Below are 27912 nucleotides of genomic sequence, written 5' to 3'. Positions count from 1 at the left end.
GAAAACAAGAGCCCTTGCAAAAATAATTACTTTGGCTCTCTGCCGTTCCTACCTCACTTTTCAATATTCAAAAAGGTTTACACACATGTTCCTCAGTGATTTCTATTGGCTTGAGCAATATGCAATTATGATTACTTGCTTTCCCTTTCCTTCCACCCAGATGTTGCTTTACAGCACCAGAGAACGCAGACTATTTGACAGGTTTCCCCTCAGAAAGCCATTCAACAGAAGTTGAATGGCTTAGCAGCCAACTGACTACTCCTTTCCCCATGGGACAGTGATTAAAATCAAGCTCTGATAACAAGTGATCACAAAAACCTCTTCTGACCAGATAGTCACAGTCCTACGGTAAGATTCTTAGTTAAATTCCTTACGGACTACAGAAACACAGATAACACAAGCTGGAGAACAAGCAGGATTCATAGCAATTAGATAAAATTGCTGGAAACAGGCTAAAGATTATAGAATAGAAGCAGAGAAGCTCTTTGTAGTACCATCTCCCCTGGCTTCATAACAATCCCTGTTAGATCAAGATTGTGAAAAATGGGCAAAATGCTTTTCTGACACAGGCAATGTATATACTTGCTGACTGTACAACTGCCCTAGGGATATCGCTCTACACTTGACCCAGGGAAAAAATACAGTGCTCAAATCTTAGTATCATAAATTCACACGCTCCCAGCCACTGAAATAAGATGAGCAACCTAATTTTTTTATGCCAAACCAGAAAAATCCTTCTCTTATTTCAGCTTCACAAATCAACCCTTTTATACTGAATCATTTAATTTTTTTTTTTTAATCATTGCTCTATTCACTTAATGTACTGCTTTAAACAAAATTACCTACACTAGCTCTGAAATCTAGTAAATCACAAGGAAGGGAACAAGGAGAGAAGAACGGACAAGATCAAGAGTTACATACTGTTCTCTAGGTATCATTAAACATGACTAAAAATGCTTGTGATATATCCTCCGTTAACCAAGCGAAGTGTAAAAGATGCCTGCTGCAGCCCACTAATGCAGTTACTACTTCAACCCCAGCAACACAGGTTTATAGGTTCAGAGCTGAAGCGGGGCAGAAATATTGTCAACAACCTGCAGGGAGGGGGAGGAGGACATCATTAGAGTACACTAGCACGTTGGTATGAAATAAAAAGTGTATAACTTTTGCTTGCTGTGGTGCATTAGGGATATATGTAACAAAACTGAGTATGCCTCATTATACAAAACAACATAAAAAAGTATAAATGAAAGCCATCACATATAAATGAAACAAGGGTTTTTTTTTCTTCTTTCCTTATAGCTTTCTTGCAAGAAACACATCTGTTGTATAATATCTGACCTCCTTTCCTCCTTAATTTCAGTTCCTTCTGTCTGTTCAAAATACCAAGTTGTCTGGAAGTTGCTTAATAGTCTAACCACTTGTTACTTATTAAGTCCAAAACACTAAGATACCTGGAGGAGGGGGGAGAAATTACTCTACACAAATTTTTTTTTCTCAAAGCTATTTGCAATTCAATGTATGAATCACTGAAAATTGTAGAAGGGAGCACAGCACAGGACACCTTCCACCACACCTTTAAAAACAAAGACACTGAGCCAGCTCTTAAACTACATTAAGAAATTTTCTGTGAGAATAAATTAAAATTAAGCCTTTTTGTCCAGACAAATCAGTATGACAATTACGTGGCAGTCATTAAAGTAAAACAGGAAGTAATCACAGCTTGTGAGAATATAAAGAGATCCCCCTCAGGGCTACACAAGTTACTCCAATCTGAATATATACATTCCAGGCATATTGGACAGAGGCATAGCATGGCCTGGCTGCAATCTCCAGTTCACGCAGCTGTCCGTCTACTGCAGCGTAATCCCAGCTGCCAATCTGAAAGAAACCAGTTAGTCAGAGCAGACACAACCAACAGAAACAAATGTCACTCAATAATGTTCAGAGGCACTGGGTTCATGGATAATTTCAAACAGTATCTCTATCTGAAGCACTGATGTGCTCATTCAAAACACCTAAATCTTTGGCTACTGGAAAGAAGCAGAAAAAAAAAACTAGAACTAGAAAACCAGGTCTGGTAGTACTTCAAAGAGACCGACAAAGTAAAAAGGGAAAAGAATCCAAAAAGAAAGTTAAGATGAATTTACAGACCTGCAAATAAAACTGGAGTCAGTACAAGCAAAATCCTAAGCAGCTCTATTTTTAAAAATATATCAACTATATAAAAATGTTTATAAAAATATAACAAATGTTTTATTTGAGCACCACAACCAAAACTACTTCATGCCTCTCTCCTTTGTGGCAGTTGAAGGTTTTAAGAGAGCAGCTCACTGCTTTCATTTAAAATCAATAATTATCACATAGAAAGTAGTGGCACTGTTCTGTGCAATAACTTGAAACTACACCGATTTCTGACATTAAGTCACTTCTCTAAACAGCTAAACCTAACCGTCAAAACTTGCTACTTTCACATAGCCTACTTCCTATTTAGCCAACTCCAGATATTTTCCATATAAAACTTTTTCCTCCAGAAAAAAGGAATCTATTCCAATCTGTTCGTATTCTATGGAATTTCTTCAACTTTGATGCCATCTCTATTTATTAAATAAAAAAGCTTCATTAAAATAAACCATTTTGATCTGAAGGTTAATAAACTGACGTAGAAATCCAACATTTAATGGTCTTTAAACCGTTTTGCGTGATCATCTTTCAGAATCTGTAACAATTGTGAAAAAGAAACAAATAACTCATTTGGCTAAACTCTGAAATGTATTTATTTAAGTTATAAGTACTACTTGCAAGATCAAACTTGCTTTCTTGAAAGCATGGGTACAATATTATCTCAGAGTTTTCTACTGCAATTTATGGAATTTTTGTTATCATTTACTAAAATGTAACGTTTAAGTGAGACTTTAGTTTTGGACACTGTTTGAGGAAAAGCACCTTCAGCTTGACCACATGCTTTCTCACTCAAGTAGCAGCTCTTGTTCAAATATAACTAATAACTAATATAATACAGTTTGGTAAGTAAATAACACACCACCTGCAAACACCGTGGGAACACTGATGAGCTGGACACCCTAGGCTGCAGTAAGAACAGAATGAAAACACTCCTATCAAAAAATTTCAGTTTCCCAGTTACTGTGAAAGTCAACAGAGATATAGCTTGGACTGCATAGAGTCTGCAAATAATCAAATCATGCTGATGACAAAAAGAGTAATGAAATTTTTGTATCCTGTTCACTTCCATGTTTGATTCAAGGCTAAATTAATTCATGTATGTTAACTGTAGCTATTACACACTAGTATATCTCATCCTTTAAACATACGGAAGAGAAAAAAGAAGTTAAAAAATGGAAATACTTTTTACTAAAAAAAATTATTTTTGAAGGATTATGAACGTCACTTTCTTCCATCCCTTGTTTACCTTTCGATTACTCTTCCTTATTTAATGCTGGCCAACAAATATGTCAGCTATCTAAGACTGACCAGCCAGGCACAAATGAAAATGTAAAGAGCCCAGGGGGTCTCAAGGCCTCTCTGGCTCTGATAGAACCACAAGACAGGTCAAGCAAGAAGAGGTGAGGTAACTGACTGTGCTGAAAATTTCTATCCTTTGAATTTCAATCAGGGGCTGAGGAGAAAAGCACTCAGAGCTGAAGAACTAATTTACATGAGTTACCTCCTTCCAGAAAGCTTTACTGCTCCCAGCCAAAGTAGTTGTTTTATTCTTAATTTTTTCAAATACTTATACATCAGGCATCTCAGTCCTGCTTTTATTAACTCTAAAATAGCACTTTTTTTCCTGCTGGATACAGAGACAGAAGCACCAGATGAAATTAGAATCTATTCTGTAATGAAGCACAAAAGAGAACATCCAGGACAAATATTTTTCCAGATCGAAACCTAGATGAATACTTTTATGCCTGTTTCTAAGTGCTGTAGTAAATACAGTTAAAATAAATTTAAAACAAAGGGCAATAAATCCTCTATTCATCATGTCAGATTCTGGGATGAATGGAATCAAAGGAGTGTCACACCTCCCAGATATCACAGCAAACACTTGCTTATGCTCATTTTGCCTGTTTACCTCCCATCATTACAGACAGGTCACAGTGTCAGCTGCCTGAATTAACAGGTAAATGATACGAACTGCTGGCAGGAATCGTCTTCTATTATTTCAGTGCTCCTTTTACCAAAAAAAAAAAAAAAAAAAGTTCATCTTTTTGTGAGTGAGTCCCGATACTCAGACAAGCTGGTTTCATGCAGCAGTGGTACCTGCCCACCCACAACAGCATCAGAGGCCCTGTTTTTGTTACACAATCCTGCTCTGCACAGGATTCACACACCTTCAGAGGGAAAGACCAGGGCACAGGACTGGCTGTACTTGACAAGTCCACCTCTCCTCAGCTATGAAATCAGTATGCTCCCTTTGAATACAGGCTTCTTAATGCTGGTTCCATATAATGGTATTTTATTACAAATTTGCAATTAAAACTAGACTGATTCTTAACATTTACTTGGCCTTTCACACTGTTCCTGTGCTGTGTAACGTCAAGCATGCCATCTGTGCAACACACTTCTGGCCAGAGATGATTCAAAGATTGTTTCTGCAGAACTTCGAATTTTGCCTGATGAATTCATTACTTACTGAATTCAGCACATCTAAATTTACTGCCCTCTGACAGTATTTTCTAATCACTTTATCCTACTTTTTAAAGCTTGCTGTAGCCACAACAAAGACTGTTGCCCAACCTGCTAAAAACAGACTGATCACTTTCCCAACTATTTAGTAAATGTTAACTATGCTATAAATACAAGTCGTGTTTATACTTTGTGAAAGATTCACTGTTGTCAGAGTTCTCCAGCTGAGTTACAGCTGAAATATGCTATTAAGTCCCACCATGAACACAGCTAAAAGGCCAAAAATGCTTTCTCTGGGATAAGATATCAGATCTGCTACTGCTGTTGTGAAACTGGGGTCATGTAAACTAAACATCCTTATAACGTCTTTTGGAAAGAACAGAAGTCTCTCAAACTGTAAATATTTAAAAATAAAATTAGACTCATAAGAGATAGGTTTAAGATGCGTAAAACTTACCAAAAGATATTAATCTCAGGCAACATTTAAAAGCTATTATCCATAAATAATTTGTCCCATATGCCTTAAAACTGGAAATAAAGGAATTATTTCATCTTTTTATATAATCAGAAGTGGCATATTTAAATAACATACCAAATGCTGTGTCCAAGCTGATTCTTCACAATTTCTGAAGTTTCAGTTCATATGGAAATAAGATATCAAGTGCAGAAATAAAGGTGCCAATAGGATGCAGATAACTGTGCTTCCTAATGTTAAACAGATTACCTTCCTGTAACAAAAAGGAATCTTCTCTTCAAAGGAAAATCTATGAAACAACTGAATCATCTACAGCTAAAAGCACATCACTTAATGAAAGCATGTGGGGTATTAATTGGATGGGACCTATTCTCACCTTTTTTGAACTACTGTTGCAAATGTAAAAATCATCACTCTTCCTTAATTGCTAATTCATATCAGATGATATTTTAAAAATTATTTAAATAGTATGGTTAGGTGTTTTTTGATAAGTGTTCTACAAAATTTAGTACGACCCCTGGGCTCAGGGGTTCCTGTAGTAAATCGATGACGTGTTTTTCAAGTAATATTTTGCCTTACCACTATTAACATAATCTCTTTTCTTCATGTTTAACCAGTGTTCATGCACAGGGATATCACTGGAGACATGGACTTGTAATTAGGAATTCTGTGTGCAGCCCAAATTCATGATCACCCTTTGTTACACTATGCCAGAGACGAGGAATTTACAGTCTTCTGACCAAGGTACTAATGGAATACCCACCATTCAGTCCAAAAGATACAAATATTTTCTATGGATTGTGCTTCACCTCTTAATCAGTTGCTTGTCTGAATGACTTGGGTCTAATTCTACTACTATTTTTTTGCCATCCTTGGACGGCTATTGTAAAAAGAGAGCAGAATTTCTGATAAAAAGGTGCTGTGAATTGTCTCCAGAATGGTTGAATGACATTTATCTGTGCTACAGTGACTTCCTGCCTATTCCATACAGGCAACAAAAAAACCGCTCCACAGCAGATCTTGTGCTTTGGAGTTCCATATATCAAAACATGATGTCCAAGAACAAGTCAACAGAAGGTAGTCATACAGCATGCCTCTGCCTCCACCATAAAGATATGTGATATTTACTACTTGTCAGCTGAACAGCAACTTCTCCCTACACTTGTAACCTCTTTCAGCAAGATACACAAGAATCAGAGTCAGTGATAATGCTGCTAAAATGGTTCAAGAAAAAAGAAGAGGATAAAGGAATGGTGTCTGCAGGATGAGTAGTACACAGATATGCCAGCAGATATACTGGATCTCTTGCCTGGATTCTCCTGGTTACAGTTCCCTTCCCCCACTGACTGTGACTCAAACCCTTCTCTCTTGATCTACTTCCCTCCCCCTGAGATTTGCCTTTGAATTATGCAAGCTTTGCACTCCCCAGGGTTTATCTGCCAAAAGGTAGCATGTGGCCCACGGTTTGCATTTTAGTTTAAAATTTTCTATTATAGCAGTCAGATCCTTTCAAAATACTTTACTTCCTTTATTCCCATAGGCAGAAAGAATGGCAGGAAAAAATTGTTCACAGCAGTACAAGAGGATGTAAAAGTTCTACATTTTCAGTTAGAAAAAAAAAAAAGGTGGAATATGGTTTTAATCAAGTAGTTTTCCTTCCTAGACGAGTGCTTCCTTCTTGTAATATATATAACCTGACTGCCTATAAAAATAAAGGTGCCAGTTGGAGCCATTTAGGAGACCTAAGGAAATTCTGCATTAACCTACACTCCTCCCCTCCTCAGTTCCTTCCACTATTATTCTGTGTGTGGCCTCTCCTGATGAGTTAGGTCACCAATACCCATACTTTATCTGTGAAGATACTTCAGAAACATGTGTATCATAGGCTTCTCATTACTGATGTGGTCCAGGCCTAGTATAGACTATCCATGTAGAGAAATTACCATGGTTTAAGCACATGCTATTATTTCCATAGGATACCAAAAAGACTCTGTAACTTGCAACTCATAGCGCAAATAGAAACTTCTCCATTTCATGCTTGCAAATAAAAAAAATTTGTCTGCTACAACTGTTAAGATTTTAAGATCCAAACCCTGAAACTTATCAAGAGGAGAAAGTCAAAAGCATCCTTTTTGAAAACAAAAAATCCAGAGTAAAATCTCTGGTCTAATAGTTGCCTCATAAATGGATACTAAATCTGAGGTGTCATGCCTGCCTAAACATACTGTTAATTGTCCAGATCAGAAATTCATTTGGCCTCTAACCAGGAATCTGGTGGAGAAAAGAAGAAATATTTTCTAGCAAGCTGACTGAAGGAGAAAAATAAATGCTGATTGAAGCTGCTCAGCAGTACAGAACGTTAGCACAGGTCCCCAGGGAAATGGATTAGTAAGCAGGAAGAAGGTGAGGCTGTCAAAGGTGCATGATAAATTCATTTAGCACATAGATATTGAATGATTATGCACATAGATGTACACACAAACAGATTTTTTATTACTTTCATCTCTACTCATAAGTAAAAACAGAATAACGCGCCACTGGTGATGACAGTCATTAAATCTCTGCACTATCAATATCACACCAGAGCTGATCCTGTGTACCATTTCAAATTACATATACACATTTTCATAATAAAAAAATGATTTAAAAATACATGTAAATAGCAAGGGATACTACTAAACAGGAATCTTTTTACCGTTTTGCTGATCTGGATAAAAATACTAAATAAAAACATTCCATTTGGACCAATCTTCAAGTAACTCAGAGTGAAAATGCTGCAAGATAACCATTCATTCTGCTGCCTGCATTCATCAGCATGTATTTTTGACACCATCAGTAGTGTTTTGAAATGCTGCTGCTGCTAAGCTACTCCATTATTATGAACTCAACAAGACTGTTATTCTCTCTCTCCTGTTTTCATTTTTATATGTCACTCAGTTGAGGCAGCACAGAACAACCCAAAATATGAAACTTTTTACTGAAGTACAGTAAAACCATGACAAAATTCAAAAGATTTGGTAACAAAATATATTTATATATTTATAGAAGTACAAAGTGAATGCTTCTCAAACTGAGATGATCCACACTTCCAGACAGATTTGTAACTTCCCTGGTCTTAAATTACTTTTTCTAAAGCTATGACACAAGTAGAACCTATCACAGTTAAACTGATAATACAACTGTTCTAGAAAAATGTATAACTACATAAAAATTGTGTGCGGCAGACCACTATTTTGATTAATACTACTTCAATTATTAGATCCATAAATGATGGTTCATTTAATATAAAAATTAAGAACACATTACACACAATGCCCAGTCTATTGTTTCATCTCAAACCTAGCACTTCAAGAGTCTAAAAAACACTCTTGCAAAGTAAGAGTATTTTCTTGTCAGTGTAAAGAGGTCAAACAATTATGAATTAAATAAAAATATGACAGGGTGAAAATCCAGTGCCTTTGGCTTAATAACTGTTTCAAACCCAGATTATGACACTTTTTTCTTAAAGCCAAGTGTTCCAGTATCTCTTTCCTTAGCTCCATGAAATGTATTATGTATTTATGTGCAACCTCTGTATTTTAGCTCAAATTAGACCAAGATGCAGTCTGAAGAATGATGGCAATCCATATAACAACCTCACCCAGCCATCACTTTTAGTACTCAAGCCAGTCCTTGTATGCCCCTACCTGCCCTATATGCCACCTAAACTCTTCCACTGCGCCCACAAGCCAGCTACAAACCACTGTGCTGCTACAATGTGACTTCTTATCCAGAGAATGTCAAGGTGACACAGCCAGATAGACAGTAGCTACAGAGAAAATACTGTTACATGAAATAATACTTGTCTACTTCTCAGATCATCTTTCACTAAACAAAAATTAAAAAAACCTTTCAATTAAAATTAGCCTCAATCTACAGTGGACTTCAAACCTAATAATTGTAAGCAGAAATGATGTCTTCAATCTTGTTTTCATTCAGTTCACACATATATTCCCTTTAGTATACATCTACTCACCCTTTTAAATAAAATTGTTGATAGCATGCATATTACTTTATTCTCAGGAACTCAGGGTATTTTATAATAAAGATCCAGTTACATTTATTCTGCAATTAATATACTTACAGCTACGCTTGACACCAATGTATTTTCTGAACAGAAGACATAAAACCGATCCAAGGCCTATTTTAATCACCCACCGCAACCTGCCCTTTATTTTTAAACATCTGATTAGATGGAGGAAGGTGAAGTCTTTAAGCCCATGATATCCTAAGGGATACTTTAACAAAAAGATTTTCTGAATAGTACAGAGTCTGAGTGAGACTACTGATCTTTCCAATGTTTGAATATTTTTGCATATGAAAAATACAGGACAAATTATTAATTTGATAGCAAACCAAATAAAAATAACAGAAGCTACACCACTGTGGTGTTTGATGTGTACTACATATGCAGGATTGCATTAAAAGAGAAGTGTTAAAACTATAAATTCAAAAGTGCAAGCCAAATCAAAAAAATTACTGTCCTCAGCAGCTGAAGCAACCCTTGAACATTTATTTTTATATTGGCATCCACTTTGTGCTGAATCCAGGTGCACAAAATTTAAGAACAACTTGCATACTTGTTCCCCTAATTTTGCATGCTGTGACAACCAGTTCAGGCACCTTGCACTTGATTGGCCTGTAGCCAAACCGCAAGAGAACACAAGGATTTGAACACTCAGCCTTGAAAGTGGAGTCTTTACACTTTCAATACTGAAGTGGTTAACAAAGATTTTGGTTTCCTATATTTAAAGTACAAACTTACCTCTCTTAATATGGAATCCGTTATTGAACTCAAGTTAACAGCTCCTTCATAAGTCAAATAGTAGAATACATTCAGGGACCTAACAGCCTCTGGCCCTTGCTGCTTGTAGCCAAAAATCAGATCAATCCACTGGTGAAGCTGGCAGGAAACAAACTCACTTTCTAATGCCTGTGAAAAAAAAACCCAGACAGAAAATACACTGAGTTTGCCGGTTAGTCATCATTTAGTCATTACTAAGTAGCAGCATTTTTTAATACCATGCAAAAATCTTAACAGGTCTACATACAGAACTGCTAACAGTATGTTGGACATTTTACCAAAAATAAGGTCGGCCCTGTGACAGATGCCAGTCTCATGCCCTAATCCCCACTGATCAGATGAGCTTGCTTTAAACCTTTAATAGTGGGAATAAGAAAAGAGACAGTAAGTGGAAAGCATTTATGCATTTATGGACAGCTGGTAATGTTTTTATGAACTTTCAAGATGTAATAGTGCTTTTCGGTGCGATCTGCACAGTGAACAATAACAGCATGATAGTCCGATTCTGACAGAGAGATCAACAGACCTGGGGAAACTGAACTAACTAGGGATGTTAGGGTACAAATTATTTAACATAGTACCAAACTGCTATTACTTCTATGAATGTCTTGTATATATGTCTTATATAGACATACACAGAAGCAGCACAATGCTGAATGATTAAGCCACTTTTCTGAAGATACTGTCCAGTTACAATCCAATTCCGAAGACAAAGCATCCAAACAATAATGAATCTCTCATAATGGTATTAGATACAGTACAAATGCATTAAAAGACAACCTAAAAATCATTGGCATCTAAAGAGTTAATTCATCTCGACTGAGTCACTACCAGGATTTGATTCCTCTGCTTTATACAGAGGGTTCAATATATTCTTGTTTGAATGAGCAAGCAAAACAACACAACAAAGTCTGATATTCTCTTCATCTAAGGAAACAAACGGCATTTTCCTTGTAAAGGAAATTCCTAATTTTGAGCAGAGGAAGTTAAAATTAATCTGAAAACCAAGCAAATCAGTCTGCAATTTGCACACTAAAATGATGGGTTTGTTTCATTAACCGATGCCTGAAAACAACATTTAAATTGACACATAAAACCAGCAATTGTCTTAATTTGTGTGGTGCACTCCACACAAAAGCCCTAAATATGTTCAAATTAGAGCAAGCTGCTTGATTGTCACTGCAGTCTCATGTCATATTAATGCATGACAAACATTAAACCATACACTTAAATGGCAATTTATATCATTTAAATGTTTACTGCCACACCAGATCATCACTCATTTAAATGTGACTTTCTGACAGCTAATTTCAGTTACTTTTCCTCGATTCACTTAATTAGAACTTTCAATCAAGAAAAGACCTGTACATATCTTTGACATCATATCATTCTTTTTTATTATTATTATTTTTATTAGGATACTGAATTGCTGAAAGCTTTCTTTAAAATGAATTACCACACAGTATAGTATCCCTTTGGTTTCTCGCACAGAAATACCTTACAACATATATGCTTAGACATGATTTTTTCTTTCTTATTTTTTTTTTCCTTTTTGAATTAAAAAAAAAACAACATTTAGACACAGGCACACAATTAAAACTATAAAAAACCACAAGCAGGCCCATTAAAAATTAATGATTTCAAAATTGTTTAATAAGATAAAACCAGTCAGGAGTCTCATGAGTGTCCATAATACTACAATGTGCAGCCATAAAATTCTACAGGGCTCAGCAAATGACAATCATAGGAATTAATTTTCTTGCTATGCTGCTATAAAAAAATTAACCCTGGAATATGCTGTTATCATTATAACTACTTAATGACAGGAAAAATAGCATTAAGGACTTGTGATTGTACGTATGTATATAGTGTGTGCAGAGGTGGTTCATATTTCCCTTTTCTTCAAAAGCTAGATTTGCAATGGATCAGATTACGCTCACAAAGGTTTTGGACATGAATAACTAAAGGAATATCACTGCAATTCTCCTCAGATTAACAGTATATCTAAACATGACTTTTTCTTAAAAAAAAGCAAAACTAAAACACACCCTTTGTGCGTGTTTTACCATTAAATGGTTGGGAGCCATCCCAAATTTACTTCTCATTTTCAAATTTAAAATTATTTTACACTTGTAATTTTACAGATTCAAAAGTAGATTTTTTTTTTTTTTCCCATTTTAGGCCATTTTAAATTTTACTTCTTATTTGCCATATCATAAATAAAAGCACCAAATAAAAAATTACTACAGTCATCATCAATACCCAGGCCCCTGAAGGACACTCCAAACATAGCACACAAATTCAAGGACTGATAATCTTCTCTGGCATTTCAAATTCACAGTTAAGCTCTTGGTTGGAGGGAAGTGCTTATGCTATGGCAGAATCAATGGAGAAACAATAGTTAACAGTCTGTATAAAGATCAAAAAATCAAGTAGACTTCCCAGGAGAACACCACAATGTACCAGGACATGTGATACACTTTATAGCTGCACTGGCATATACTATTTAAGTATAGGTTCTCCTTAAAAAAAAAAACAAAAAACAAAACAAACAAAAAAAACCAAACAAAATCAAGCCAAATGTCTGAGAACCTGGAAAGTTCCAATTTGTGTAACTATCTAGTCTTTAAAAGGAGGGCTTTAAAAAAAAAATTAAAAATGCTACTGTTAGCATTTACCTCTGGCAAAACTAAGCCAAGGGTATGGAATGCTAAGCATTTAGGATTACTTAAGCACGCAGGACAGCCAGCGCTCATTAAGGCTCAAGTTAAATACACCATGCAGCGGTGGGATACTAACATCCTTCCCATGCTGCTCTTAAAGCAAACCAATCAATTGATAGCACTCCCACAGCAGACCAAGTACATCATTTACTGTGTGCTCTGAGGAAAATGTGTAAAACAAGAAAATCTTCTAAAATGTCCAGTGTAATACAGTTATATTCAATCCTATTGAGTTATTGTAGAACAAATCAGTGACTAATGCCCAATTGTTAAAGGATCAAACAAGACCATGAAAAGACTGTCACATGAAGCCACACACAAATTGTCAATTCTGTCCACAGGGACTCATATTAACTTTGACAAACTGTCTTGGGGCTGATATCTGTTTCTTTAATGAGATCTATTAGGCAGAGACTAAAACACTTGAGATATGCTAAAAAGTACAGTATACAGACGTCAAACACAAACACCTATTAGTAACTTCCATTTCTCCAATCCCAAGGTAGAAATGCTTCAGACACATCAACAAACAGAAGCTTTGATCTTATACATGGAAATTTTAGTTTATTCAAAAATACTTTTCAAATGCACAATTTGATGTCACTAAATATGTGCCATCAAAACTACTTCTTCACAAATGACTTTGAAATTCATTATTTTATGTACATCTTTTTCTGCTCCGTTTTCTGAAAGTAATGAATGGAGATTAATTTAGTGCTTGCAACCAAAGACTACTATCAGTCTAATACTACTACAAATGATTTAGTAAAACATGGTCGGAATGACAAAAACATAAAATCAGCAGGTTTGGAAAGATTTTTCCTTTTTCCAATATAAAAATTCTAACCATTTATTATAAAATATTTTCACAAACAATACACAGCCTTGGAATCAAGATTTGTATTTTTAAAGTGACTAGCATTGGCTTTTACCCTCTACTTTTCTTTCTGGTTTAGATTATGCAATGACATATCTCATATGAAATGATGTCTATTAAAAATGAATATATACTGGGCTTGAGATTAGGATATTCCAATGCTGAAATTAGATGAAAAGATTAACTGCATTTCTTTTCACCAGCATAGGTATTTATTCATAACCAAGCTATTCAGAAACAGACCACAGACTTGTTTGCCTTATTCCTATGCTGATTAAAGCAAAGTAATCTTGGAAGCACAGCATAAAGCATGCATGTAACTCTGAAAGACATAAAAGAAGTCCAACCTATACAAAATGTGGTTTATATAGTTAAAATGAAGCAGAAACTTGGATGAGAAACTAAAATTGCTCCTCATACATGAATAAACTTTCCTGTTGACTCAATTAAGAAAATAAAATAAAACCCAGAAACCCTAGGAATACACTACAACGGCAAGTAAGGAATTACAAATCTCAAGTACAAATAATTGTCTATTACTTTTAATGGCCTACATATTTTACTTCCTCTTTGAAGTCAGGAATTTCCTTTGAAATACTAAAAATAACTGAATGTCCTTTTCTTACGTTCCATTTGAAAAATATTTATGTATGAAAAACATGAATTAAGTTTTCACACATTTTTAGCACAAACACAATTTTGACGTGGAAAATACTCTTCTTGCACATGACAAAGCACCCACATAACTGCAGGACCAAGTAACTACTTTAAAGTAAGTACGTACCCTGGCTTGCAAGTATGTGTATGCACATACATTTAACAAAAACCCCAAACCAGCAAACCCAAACAACTGGAATTATGTTTGCATGTGCAGGCTTTCAGACACAAGTTGGTAATGCTGCCTTAACATTGATATATGACCTTTGTAAGTTACAATGAAGAAGGCTGTTTTTTTCAGCCTAATTAGAACTGTTTCAAATTTTCCTGCTAAATATATGATAGAAAGTCCTTTCAACTTTTTTTTTTTTTTATTCTAGAGTTTCTTTCCATGTCAACCTCGTTCCAATCAAAATATGGTTTGAATTAAATTATTTTGATTCAATATGTGGATCACATTTCACTTCCAAGATTTAAAGTCCGAAAAGGAAAAGTTTAGGCTGCTCAAACAAAGCAAAAGCAGCCACTTTGTGGAAAGCTATTCACATTTACCAAGACTGACAAATTGTTTGTGTGCACCATTAGGTCTAGTTTCTGCAATAGTTGCCAGATTTCCTGTCCTCCTAATAACATATTAACTCTTGAAGTGCTGGCTTTATCTTTTGTGCTTTCTCAGAAACCACTAGTATTTAAAAGTAAATTACCACACTTTCACCAGCAACACTATTTTATCACATGGGTAGACATCGCAGGAAAAAAAAAGTATGAAAAGTTACTAGAGAGCTATTGAACTCAAGCCTTTCTTGAAGATGCCAGGAGAAGGAGGAAGAGGACAGCAGACATACTAGGGAGAAAATTTCAAGTTCTGCATGAGGTAATACAAATTTCAAAAGGATGAAACAGAAATCAAAAATGTCTGTGTGGATGCAGGTTTCTAACTTGCTAAGCAACTGTTACAAGTAAATGCATGTAGTTTTATTTAATGTCTTTTTAATATGTTTTAAACATGAAATACTTCAGAAAGTGAGCAATTACTTTACAGATTACATTGTAAGAACCATCTAATTTTTCCTTTTTTTTTTTTTTTTTTAAATGTGTGAGTTCCAGGAATGAGTTTCCACTGCATTCTTCATTACTTTTATAACCAAAATTAGCATTTTACATTATTTCTCTACTTGGTAACCAACACCAGGATAAAATGGAAAAAGAATTCTGGAAAGTATAATCTTAATAAAAAGGTTTAACTCAGATGCTTTACTGAAGACAACTGATCTTATAGAACAAAGCGTATCAATAATCTGAGAAGCTCAGACCTAGGAGACCTCTGGAAGATAAACTTCCCTTCTTCTGCTCCTCCTACTTCTCTGTATTTAACAATAAAGTACTAAGTAATAACAAAAAAGAAAACAGTAATAGCGTAACTTAATGAATTTTTGTGGCAAGATATATTCTGCATAAGCAGCATGTAAACAAAAATATTTTGCAATTTAATGACTCAACCTCCTACCTGAATTTATGTAATTACTGCCAAAATAAGAACAAATTAGTGGCATGTTTAGCTAAAAATCTGGAGCACTTTTCCATCGTTTGGTGATTTCTATATTCAGTCTACAACTGTTATTTTGAAGTTTAAATGGACAAGTCAGACAGCTGTTATGTATTTTATAAAATGAAAGCTACATTTCCTTTGAAATTTGGCTTTAATCTCAACTGAAATGTCTATCATTAGGTGCCAGGAATAAAAGATTCAGATTAATATGAAAACTTGTCTTGGAGTGCTCTTAGTTACTCTTTTCATGAAGGGAGTGATCACCCTTAAAAAATATTTCTTATATCCATGATGATAAGAGTGTATCCATGATGATCTGCAAACTTGAGAACACTGTTTTAAGGCAAAATTGCTACAACTTACCATGAACAGTATATAGATAAACACAAAAATGTTGCATTTTTGTCATTAAGTTTCAATGTTTACACATCTACCTTGGATGCCAATGGTGAAAACGTTTACACAGATGTTTATCTTTACTCTTGTGAGCAATTCCACAGCCTTCATAGCATTCATAACAACTTAGAAAGGTGAAGTAAAGCATCCCGGCTTGCAGGATCTCCAAAGTTACCCATCAGGAGAAGACATAATCATATGTCTGTGAGAACATTTGGAGAGCTAGACTTAGAACCACAAACTTCCGAAGATGACGCTATAATGTAGAGAAACTGAAACCAGGTTAAATAAAGCCAACACAGGTCCCAGACCAGTGTACTTACAACGTCACACAACTGAGTAAGAGCTGATTTGCGCACAAGACAAGTAATTGGTATATCCCTTTCTTTGAGCATGCAAACTGGTGCTCAAGAGTTAATGAACTATAAATTCACATGTTGGCTTACCTCATTTATTCACATATTCCACTGGTCATGGTTGTGATAACACTAACTGCCCTACTCAAAAATAAGAGTGGGTATCACTGTTTCAGCCAACTGACTCCATAAACCAACAGATGCTTTTCGAAAAGCATACCAAGGAAGGCCCCTTCCTAGTTGCTTGATTTCATCTTAGCCAGAGGTAGAAAAGACACAGAATAATTGCGACAGGAACAAAAAATAATCAGGAGGTCTTTATTAGATTTTCCTACGTGAAAAAGAATATATAAAAGCCATAATTAATTACAGTTGTGGAATCACACAAATGGCTATCATTATTCATAAGTGTGGTAATACCAATGTATGTGGCTTGCATTCGTCTGTTCCTAGAGATACACAAAAAAATCTAAACACAACCAGTTAGACCATAACCATTTATTACTACAAATGTGGCTAAAAGCACATTCTTAACACCAGGAGGTGTTGCTGATTTCTCCACCATTTCCACTTCCTTCCACTCCGTCCCTGCACTTCTTGTCCACATTTAAAATGTCTACTACATTGTCAGAGGATTCTCTCCTCCAGAAGAGTCAACAACATCCCACGGCCAAGACTGTGAATGAAAATCCCTTTGAAAATCCTCAAACACAGCACCAAAAGGAGGCAGGAAGCTCCCTCCTCCTTGAAATTCAGTAATTCCTTTCCCAGTTCCTCCAGCACTTGTTTGCATGCAGACTGACAGCCTGGATCTGGAACCTATTACCCATGGAAACACAGGCTGTTAACCACACAGCTGACAGCTGGCCCAGTCAAATTAGCCTAAATGAAGTTCTACGTTAAAGAAAAAAAACAAACAGCAAAACACCAAACACCAAAATCCACAAGATACGACTGTATTTCACAATGCAGTGTTGTGTTATAATTCAGCTCACCTAGCAGTGAAGCTGAGCAACCATGCTAGCATCCTGTGTTGCCAAGCTAACATATCTTTCCTCTCAGAAGATTAATGCAGGTATACTGCTTCTAACACTTCAGCTAACTTGAATACTTCAAGCCAAGGGAAGTGGTATCTCCTTGAGCTTTGTCAACATGATCACAGTTGCTTCCGAATGTCAAGTATTAGCCAAAGAAAAACTGAAAGGTCAGAGTACTACACCCTTCGGAAAGGCCATTTGTCACAGTAAACAGTGAGTCACCTTTTTATGTTTCAGATTCTTTCCCATTAAGAGAGAGGTGCAAAATATGCGCTACAAGACTTTAAGCCATGTAAAATTTGCTTGCCTTTGAGGCTGAACAAGCTTATTCACTGAAGCTAGAAACAGGTCAAACACAGAAATTTAGGAAACTGTTATGATTAGAGTACACTTAGCCAGTCACAGAGGTTTAGCTTACTTACCCTAGATGAATACAGAGCTAGCATAATAGTAATGCAATAGATGGTGAAACTTAGTGAATACAGTGAAGGTCATGAAGTTTTAGAAAACATCTCAAACATGAAGTTGCATGATCATGTTTATGTGAACACAGACAAACTACACTTGAAACAGCTTTCCTGTTAAGTATTAGGCTCGGTACAACCATTCCATTTAATCCTTAAATTAAAGTTTAAGCCTATGTACACCACCTGGTTAATGACAGCACACTACACTCCGAACTGGGAGAAACTAGTGATTTTTTTAACATATTTTACATCTAAACTGCTCATACATTTCTTCCTTCTGATTTACTCTGTAAGCCCTAGAAGTCAACTGTTGCTTTATTTTTGCACTCTGTTTCAACAGCTTGCAGCATTTACACTGTGCTTTGATGTGTCAGTTGTATATGCAATTCACAAGAACTGTGATGATCAACAAGTATTAAGTATGCATGTAAGAGGAGACAGAAATGCTTGCAAACACATGGTCTTCAAATCACTGCAAATAGCACAAGCGAACATCTTAGAAGTGTTGTAGAGACTAATCTAATTTGTCTTTGAAACCAGTTCTGGGGGGAAAAAAAAAATCTAGAAAAATTTGTTTAAGAAACGGTATGACAAAAGGTCAAGGAATTTAAAATTTAAAACAGTTTAGATGCAAGTCAGACAAGTCACTTCAATCTTTTTGACTTGTCTACTTATTCACAGAATAAGAAGCATTCAAGAGCTTTCGGAGAACAGAACACAAGATTTACAAAGGCAGTTATGGTACCACATCTGAAGAAATCGAACAGTACAAACATAGGAAACAGCACTGTATCATCACGTGGCACAAATACAAAACCCATTCAGGCTAACACATATAAATAAATGCAGGATTTGCTTCCTTTCAATTATTATGAACAATGAAGCCTTGATTTTCTATAAAAGTATTCTGAGTGGTTGCTTAGGATGACACTACAAGGTATGTTTGGCAAGGACATCAGACTCCTTAAAGTTGGCATTGAACTGGACTGACAAAGGAGAATCATTATTTGACTTCAACAATGACAGAGAAAGGGAGAATTTATTTATCAAGGACATTATCAGCTTCTGCATCCAGTATTTAAGAAAAAAAAAATCAAATCTGTGGTAGATACAATTTGGAAAATGTATCTTTGCAAATTTGCCCAAACCCAGGAGGTTCTCATCTAATGTCTTGTTCTGGCATACGTGCTAGGCAAGCTATCAGGAAGTCTGAATCCAGACAAACTGGTGCTCAGGATGGTTCATCTTCTATCAAATACCCTTGGACAAGAACTTCCATAGTCTCTGATTAAGGAGGACACTGCCCTCAGCTTGACTGTCACGCCCTGTCCCAGTGTATCCCATGGGCTGCCTCCTGCTCCCTGGGAGCAGCCTGGCTAGCGCTGGAATTTGTAACAGAACAAATAGCTCTTAGGAGTCAGGTTCAATGCTTGAAAGAAATCAAACTGAAAATGAATTATATTTATTTTATTTCTTCTTATTTCTTAAAATGTCCACCCTTAGAAAATTCAAAATCTTTTTTTATTCCCATTTCACTATGTATTGCATGTTGAGTTTTAATTAGTTTTGCTCATAATGCTTTCTTGCAGATAGTTTAATTTCTTTGAGATTTGATTCCTTTGTTTCACATACACCTGTTTCAATTTTCCACTATGACAGCTGTACACAGAAAGACAACTGATACAGTGAGTATATTGAGCATGCTCAGGAAATCAAGGTATAAACACCTCCAAGTGCAACAGACTTTCTGTAGCAAGTTGAGAGCAAACTTTTCATAACCTTTATATTACTCTGCCATGAACCAGAGCAGTTAGGTGCAACCTGTTAGTGGGAACAGTGTAGGAAATAAATACTGTTAACGTTCAGAGGCTATCTGCTGAAAAAGCATATGATCAGGTATTAACATTTTAATGAATTAAATTTTTCAAGTTATAAGCCATCTAAGATGCTAGAAAAGCCTAGCATTTTCCCTTACATCAACCATAAATTTTTTCTTCATAGAAGATGGCCTAAACCCCCCTAACATTTAGAAATAAAATAAAAATATACTGCAATAAACCAGTATTTAAATTCTATCTTACAAACAGCCATTTAATTCAGAGGCTGAAACTCCCAGAGACAGCTCTTGCTGCTTACAGGGCAAACAAGCAAGCATCTATCTATGACATTACTTCCCGTTATTCAAAAACAAGTCTAAAGAAAAAAAAATGTAACCCCCCAAACCCAACACAATGTTACACGAAGTTTTAAAGTAGCAACAACTAAATTACAAGGTTTTACTCAACGTTCTAACCAACGCTCCTGGACTGACAAGGGTTACACTAATAGATTACTTTTTTAAATAAACCCCCATACCTGTGGCATGGAGCTCCCTTATCCAGAGGAAGATCAGCAGAAGGAGGATGCTACCATGTCCTTGTCTCCAAGTACATAACCGTAAGGGCCTGATCCTACCCGGGAATACCGAAGGTCCCCATAGTTCCTCCCCACCACAACCACACAAGTGGTTTAGATACCTAGTCCGATCTGCATAACCTAAGCCTGAAGTTCACCTATCACAGAGCAGAAGGGAAATTAACACTTTTTTTTTTTAAGTCCGTATTTTCAATCCTACACTTTCTTTAGGACAAGCTGGTTTGTGCTTTTGCATTTCACAAACGGCGCGACTTCAGGCGTTTGCGAATAGGAGCATGCCCGGCTTCCAGCGCGGCCGGAGAGGCACCGAGCCTCTCGCTTCCCTGCGCAAGCAAAAGGCAAGCAGGCAGGTAGGGAAGGGTTAACCGGGGCCGGAGGAGGGGAGGGAGCGGCGGCGGGGCACGGGGAGGTAACCGGGGAGCTGATCCAGAGCCCGGCGTGGAGAGGCCTCGCTAATGAGCCTCAAGTACCCTGCAGTGGCTTTCAAACCTAACGGGCTTCAAGCGGTGCCACCCCGTGACAGAGTACTGCTGGCCATACGGAGAGGGTGATTAGAATAAATGACTGGAGTAATTAACTCTGATTGGAAACCACCTGACTGGAAAGAGAAGCTAGGAGCTGTTTAGCTGATGGTCTTCTGGTAGAAAAAGGAAGCTTTCCTTTACTCCAGTGTTTGTATGTGCTAAAAGAGCTCTTCCTTTCAAATAGGTATGTGGTGGCACTAATGAAAAGCAGCTTTCATTCAAGGGCCTTCCCATTCATCCTGAAAGGGGGAGAAAAGAAAAGCTTCAAAGTAGAACTAATTTACTTCATCCATACCCCACTTTGGGGAGCCCGTAGGTTGTATTAACACCGGAACAAAATATTGGTTAAGAAAAGAAGCCTTTTTTTCATATGAAGTTTAAACATTTTAAAGACACCTACAAGTTGTTGGTTTGGACTTTGCTTTTGTTTTGGGGGGGTTGTGGTTTTGTTGTTTGGTCTTACGGGGGGGGGGGGGGAGGTTTGTTTGCGTTTTTGTTTGTTTGGTTTGGTTTTGGTTTTGTTTGTTGGGTTTTTTTTTTACTACAACTACTAAGTCCTTCGTAAAGACATCCAGTCTTTGCATTTTCTGTTTTTCATGCCTGTGTTGCCAAATCGTTTCGTCTCTGGCTGAAAACTTCAATTTTTGTGCTATGGAAAACAGCAACAATTCGCTTTTTTAATTTTTGTTTGTTTTTTTATTAGAAATAGGATTGGCAATTTCCAGCAGCCCTTAGGCAGGAAACATATTCTCTGCACAGTGGCCTTCTCTGCCACACTATCTTGCCACTTTATTTTACAAAGCAGAATTACAAAGAGTGAGGGCATTACCACCTGCTGTTTTACAAGCAATCAGCAATTCATTGTACCAGTGTTGTCCTGTACCTGCTGAGTAAATGCTTTAAAAAAGTTCCACTAACTGCCCAGTAACAACTACAGTATAGTAGCAAAAGCAATTCACCAAATGTTTATACTGAGCCTCTGATTTATTTGACAGCTTTACACCTTCAAGACATGATATAATTAAATGTTTTGACAATAAAACAAAAATTGTATAAATTAGAAAGTCGTTAAAGATGTACAGTATCTAAAATTAAAACACAGTGCAGCTATAAAATACGGTTTCTGAAATGCTCCTATGAAACAGATGAAATGTATTTCACTTTTAAAGAGTGATTTTTTTATCCTTAGCCTTTCTGCTACTGTATTAAACTTATACAACTAAAATTTCCTAATTTAATCACCATATGAATGTGGTTCAAGAAGATCAAAAATGCCATTTTATGTTATTTTTAAAAGGCAATCAAATCATTACTTAAGCAAAAACAGTGGACCTAAAAATATTATGAGACTTTACAAAGTTAAAATACTAAGCAGTATGTTAATTTATTGTGTGAATTGTTGTTATTTTGAATGTTTCAAAATAGAAAATCAACATCTGCCACGATGTCTTAGGGGACAGCTAACAAGCTATGATGTTAATCCCACCCCTCCAAGGCACTCTGATTCAAGCTTCAGCCAACCTTTTGTGCCTGCACAGTCGGGTGAGATGCAAGTTGGCACTTTCCATCGTAGAGAAATGGGCACACAATGCACACTGAATGCTGAAAATGGGGTTCAGAAGGAGAAAAGCTAGCTGCTGACCATGTCTGTGCTTACACAGTGACCAAAGAGAAGAGCAGAAATAACTGTTCATACTCAAAATGAAAATGAGCATGTTAAAAATTGAATTTTAAAATTGAAACACATGTCCCTAAGCTATGGTTGCTCACTCCAAGGTCAGTTAATATTTTAAAATGGAGTTTCATTATCATTTTTGGTAGTATGTATATAAAATGTGAGCTTATAGCTAGACTTAAAAGCTAATTGTTTAAACAATGTATAATTATATAACCATTATTTAAACATTAAAGCCTTTAAGCAACTATGTGAAAACATTTAGAATCAACTTTGTAATGCAGCTGAAGAGCACCGTTGTTCTAAAGGAAACTGTAATCCAGCAAAAGGTAACAATGACCAGTTGTTTATAAAAACCACTGAAATGTTTGGGAACTAGTTCACATTCTCATGCTATGTTTATGTTTCCATTCATCATCCTTCTCCTTGAGAAGATAGCTCAGAAGGAAGAAAGACTAGAGAACAAAATTTTGTTTAAATTACACATGCAGACATCAGGTAATTTAACAACTCGAGACAAAAAAGGGATGCCTGTGTATAGCTAAAATCATTATTGCATTAAATCATTTTCTTCTCTCTCTCTTTTTCTCTCTCTCTGAGGGACCCATCCTTGCAGTGTGGTTTATATTTATGTGTATATTCAGCTTTGCCAAGAACTTCTAGCTCACAAGTGAATAAATTGAACCAGAAATACAATCAAAATGAAGAGTATACTATGTATAAATGTTACCACAATCTTGCTAATCAAAGAACAGACCTGATCTTTGCTTAAAATGTGTATCTTAATGATCAACTCCCAATCTCTTCACACTCCTCTTCCATCCTATTGTAACAACACAATACAATATTATGTCCATAGAAAATAAACTGGTAGTGATGGGACAATTTCAGGACTGGTATAGTGGGCAAATGGAAAAGAGTTATTCATCAAACCGTTCATTAGAATGATTATGTGACTTGGTCACTTATGCCTGTGGTAGACAGTATTTTTTAATAGAAAACTCTTCTTTTACCCTACACTCATAAATTACTGAGGCCACATTCATTTCTGTAATATGCCTAACTGAATGTGTTTTCCCTTACACTTTCATTGAAGAAGATTCAAGGAGTAACTATTTTGTTTGATCAATTGTTTGGGTTTCAGTTCCAGATTTACTTACATGTCTGCCAACTACCATGGGGTTTGAAATAAATGATTAAGAAAACTGTGAGAATCAAAGTAAAAACAGCTAGCCCTATTGGAAAGAATTTTATCTTAGTCTTATTTTCTACTTCATTATTGCTACAAGAAATACCTGGGATGACAACAAATAGTCATAATTGAAAAGTGTTTTTTTTTTTCTCTGACAAACTGAAAAGAGATTTCTTGCCATACAAGGATCAGACAGATAGGATACGCCTGCTTGCTACAAAACTATCTGAAGTAAAATTAACTTTTTAACTGGTCCTATGGAATTATTACTGTATTTAAATCAGGCAGTGGCACAGAGGATGAGTAGTACTTGTTGAGTACATCTATCTTAATGCAGAATCCTCCAAATATTTATTAATGCCATATTAGCGACCATTTGCTAACCCCTCAGTTTACAATGCCTTCAATTCTCCAGATACTTTTTTTCGCCCTGGATGTCAGTAAATTCAAGTGAACATCAAAGTAATGGGCATTTATGCAGCCAGCCCATGCAGGTGGATTTTTTCTACTGAAATGTAATAATAGAGTGTTTTCTATTACTTCTTTTAGCCTGCATGCACATATACTAAAATATGTTTGGAAATGTTCTATATTAATACAAATCTTGCTGCTGTCACTCCACCTAAAAAAAAAGTTGTAATTTGCTTTATAAAATAAGTTCTTGTAAAGTTTTAGACTGAAAAAAAACCTTTTTCTGTCTCTTTCAAAACAAACTTCTATTATAGCAATACTGGGAGCCTATTCCAGGGATATGGTGACATGGTAATGCATGCATGGAAAAATTCTATCTTGCTTAGAAATCTTTTTGACACAGTCAGGATTCACCACTTGTTCTAATGCATACTATCAGATATTGTAACATGCAATATCCACAACTGTTTCACATTACAAATGAAAGCTACCAGGATGCTGGATTGGAATCATTGTAAGCTATCACAATTTTTATTGGAACAACCACCCTCTGCAATTTCTTCATATGCAGGCAAACAATAAAATGACCGGTACCTTTCCATGGACAAGAAGCAACATAGAAAAAGGCTTGTCTATGTCTATGTTTCATTCTTTTGTAACTAACCTGGTCTGGTCTGTATTCATCATTTCATTGTGGCAATGTTGATGTTATTCATTAAATATTTCTGGAAAATTTCAGTCTCTTAATGAGAACAAATGTATCAAATGATCCCACACCCTAACTCATAAGGAAATAAAAGCTGCAAATACTGAGGTATAGTAACCTGCAATGTTAATAGAAATGACAGGCAGAGATTCTGCTACCTAAAATCTTCCTCGAGTTTTAAAGCATTTAAATCAATCCCCTGTTCACCAATTAAAAAAAAATAAAATCACAACTAAATAGCCACTTTAAAAAATAACAGAATTAGTAATAAAAATCTGAGCATTGATACTATAACAGTCAGAATCACAAACACATTGCAGAGAGTTCTCTTCCGCATTTTTTTGTAAATTCATTTTAGCTTGATCAAGTTCCCCTCTTGTTATTTACATACTAAATGTATACACGAGAAATACCTCCTTTAAAATGTACATTCATAAAATCCCTAGGCATGTAATCACAGGAACTTCTCGTATAACATCGTAAACACTGTAGAAGGCTTTACATATTTATGTCACTCGTGCACTGTATGTACACTAAACAAGCCATTTTGTTTTCTTTTTTACAAAAATACACCAGGCCATATTACAAAGATTTAGCATAGCACTACAGAAAATAAGGGAAATGTGTTATGATTTATTAGCCAATTAAATGCATAATTACTGATTTATCCTTCAAATTGTGTATGAAAAGCCCTATTTTTTTTATTTTTCTGAAATTTCTACTGTATGGTTATTGGCAATACTAAAAACTTTAAAAGAAGATGTTCAACTTCGTGTCTACACATAGACAGAGAGAAGATGATAAACACTTTTTACCTGCAAAAATAAAAGTTTTTATGTGGAAAAAATCATGATTATCAAGACATGACAACAGTTAAAAATGTATGGTTTCATATTTGATATAACTATATCTGATTCTGCCCAAAATTGAAAGGTGGGATGTTGTTAAAACATTTTCCTGGACATTGGAAGACAGAAATACTAAAATGTAAAAAGTTCTTAAAATCAATTTATGGCTTGGTTTTTTTTTTGTTCTTTGCTTGTTTTTAAGTATAGCAATTATCTTACTGGTCCTGTGCAGAGGATACATGTAAGAAATTCAGTATCACACCCAATGCACAAAAGGAAAAATAAAGGTGCTTGCAGAAAAAAGTTTCCTTAGAAGCTTTTGACTTGGTTATAGATAGATATTTCATCAGCTGCCTTTTGTTTTAGTATTTGTTTTCTAGTCATTTCACTGCTACTAGATGCTGCCATTAGAAAACAACGCTTAGTATTTAGTTCTGCACAAAACTTGCGTGGGCAGTACAAAAGCACACAGCAAAAAGCCTTCAAATTAAGCAAAGACTAGGAATGGACAATTACCAGTAGCAGAAGTGATGAAGTATGCCTAACTATGTAAATGCAGCAGAACACATTATCCTCTGTCACACAGAAATCCTGTCTGACCAGTAACTACAATCTCGGAAACTGGGAATAAGGAGGAAGACACAGAAACCTTCAATGGTTCAGTAAGTTTGTACAACAAAACCAGAAGGAGAAAGAAGAGGGGCTACACTGCCAACCCTCCCAAACCACAGTTCATTCCTTTCAGTCATACAAGAGTTAAGAGTTTTAAAAACTTTATACAAATTTTGGACTTCAAAATATGGTATAATTTTTATTTGCCTAGGAAGATTTGAGGCTTCAAAGATGATGTTTTCAGCCTTTTATTCACAAAATCATAAAATTGCTTTAGAAACTATTATAAAAGTTGAGGTTGCTGCAAACTAACAATTTTGAGAGCAGCAGCTTAAAGGAAAACAAACTGTGGCAAAATTTAAAGCGAGAAAGCCTCATTTATTGGAGAATAAACATGGAGAGACCTCAAAGAAAAAAGTTTACTGGAAACTACAAGTAAAAAGGGCTTGTAGACTACTATATAACCTAGATCCTTCTACATAAAACAGTGGGGGGTTCACGTTATATTGAGTGAGATGTATACTAACGAACATTTTCAAAGGACTTCCAGCTGCTGGACCTCTCAAGGGAAACAAACTGTTTAGTACACCTAGTAAAAAGCACGTAATCAATAAAAATATGAAAACAAGCAACTAAGTTTACATTAGGACTTACATTAATCTCGGCACACACAGGGGTATTAAATGCAACTATTATCGATTGTGAGAATTCAAAAACTTGTTTCTGTTATAAAGGATTTCATTAATTCCATAAGTATAGCAAGACTCTCCTTTTTTAATACCTAAATCCTAAAGACTTCCCCTTTAGAAAATTCCTAAGTTTGAATTTTGGCAAAACAAAATCAAAACCATGCCATATGGTCTTTTTTGTCCAACTGTGCAAAATAACTCTATATTCCTCTCATTAGACACATCATAATGATTGTTACACTTAAGGAACACTCTAAGAAGTTAAAGTATAGTTTGCACACAAACAAAAATATCCATAATACCCATCATACAACTAGCAAAATTAAAGAAACTAAAAGGACACAAAAAGGAAAGATTCAAATACTGACGCAAACACAGTTGTAAAACTCCTGAGACTGATTTGTAGGTTTAAAACTTGTGTGCAGGGTTTAACTCATGTAGGAACACAAGCACTTAAAACACTGAATTCAGGTTTTAATTTTAATTCTGTTCTCTAAGGAAATAAGACTTTGGTGCTATGTTCATTGACTCCCACCAAGAGAAAGCCAGGCAGTACATATCCTTAGTATCCATTTGGTAAATACAACATTTGCCTCTAGTGAGGCAGCGGATGCCCACTGGCCAATGCTGCCAGCCACCAAAAGCAGTGGTGCTTCTTCAGTTGAAGTATCATAACGAATTTTTGGGAGAAGCTGAAGCTGTTGCTAAGGGATGAAAGGTGAGAAGCAAAGGACATATATATGTACGAAACTAGCCTTTGGCACAACAATAATTTCCGATTCTATTTTGAGAAAAGTATGAGATAATGATGGA

The 27912-nt window shown here is 35.8% G+C and overlaps 1 protein-coding gene across 1 annotated transcript in view; it reads right to left on the bottom strand.

Moving 5' to 3' along the window:
- The window catches only part of LRBA (LPS responsive beige-like anchor protein), a 401040-nt gene that overhangs the window by 48533 nt on the left and 324595 nt on the right, over positions 1 to 27912 (bottom strand). The window contains exon 48 of the mRNA XM_061440892.1: positions 9927 to 10094. Within this exon, the coding sequence (XP_061296876.1) occupies positions 9927 to 10094 (168 nt within the window). The remainder of the gene's footprint in view (positions 1 to 9926; positions 10095 to 27912) is intronic.

The sequence above is a fragment of the Pezoporus flaviventris genome, unplaced genomic scaffold (assembly GCF_033815535.1).
Source record: "Pezoporus flaviventris isolate CSIRO_AGI_PZ_B2104156 unplaced genomic scaffold, CSIRO_AGI_Pfla_v1 ptg000002l, whole genome shotgun sequence".
Taxonomy (NCBI): Eukaryota; Metazoa; Chordata; class Aves; order Psittaciformes; family Psittacidae; genus Pezoporus; species Pezoporus flaviventris.
This window is presented reverse-complemented; position numbering and strand designations above follow the sequence as displayed.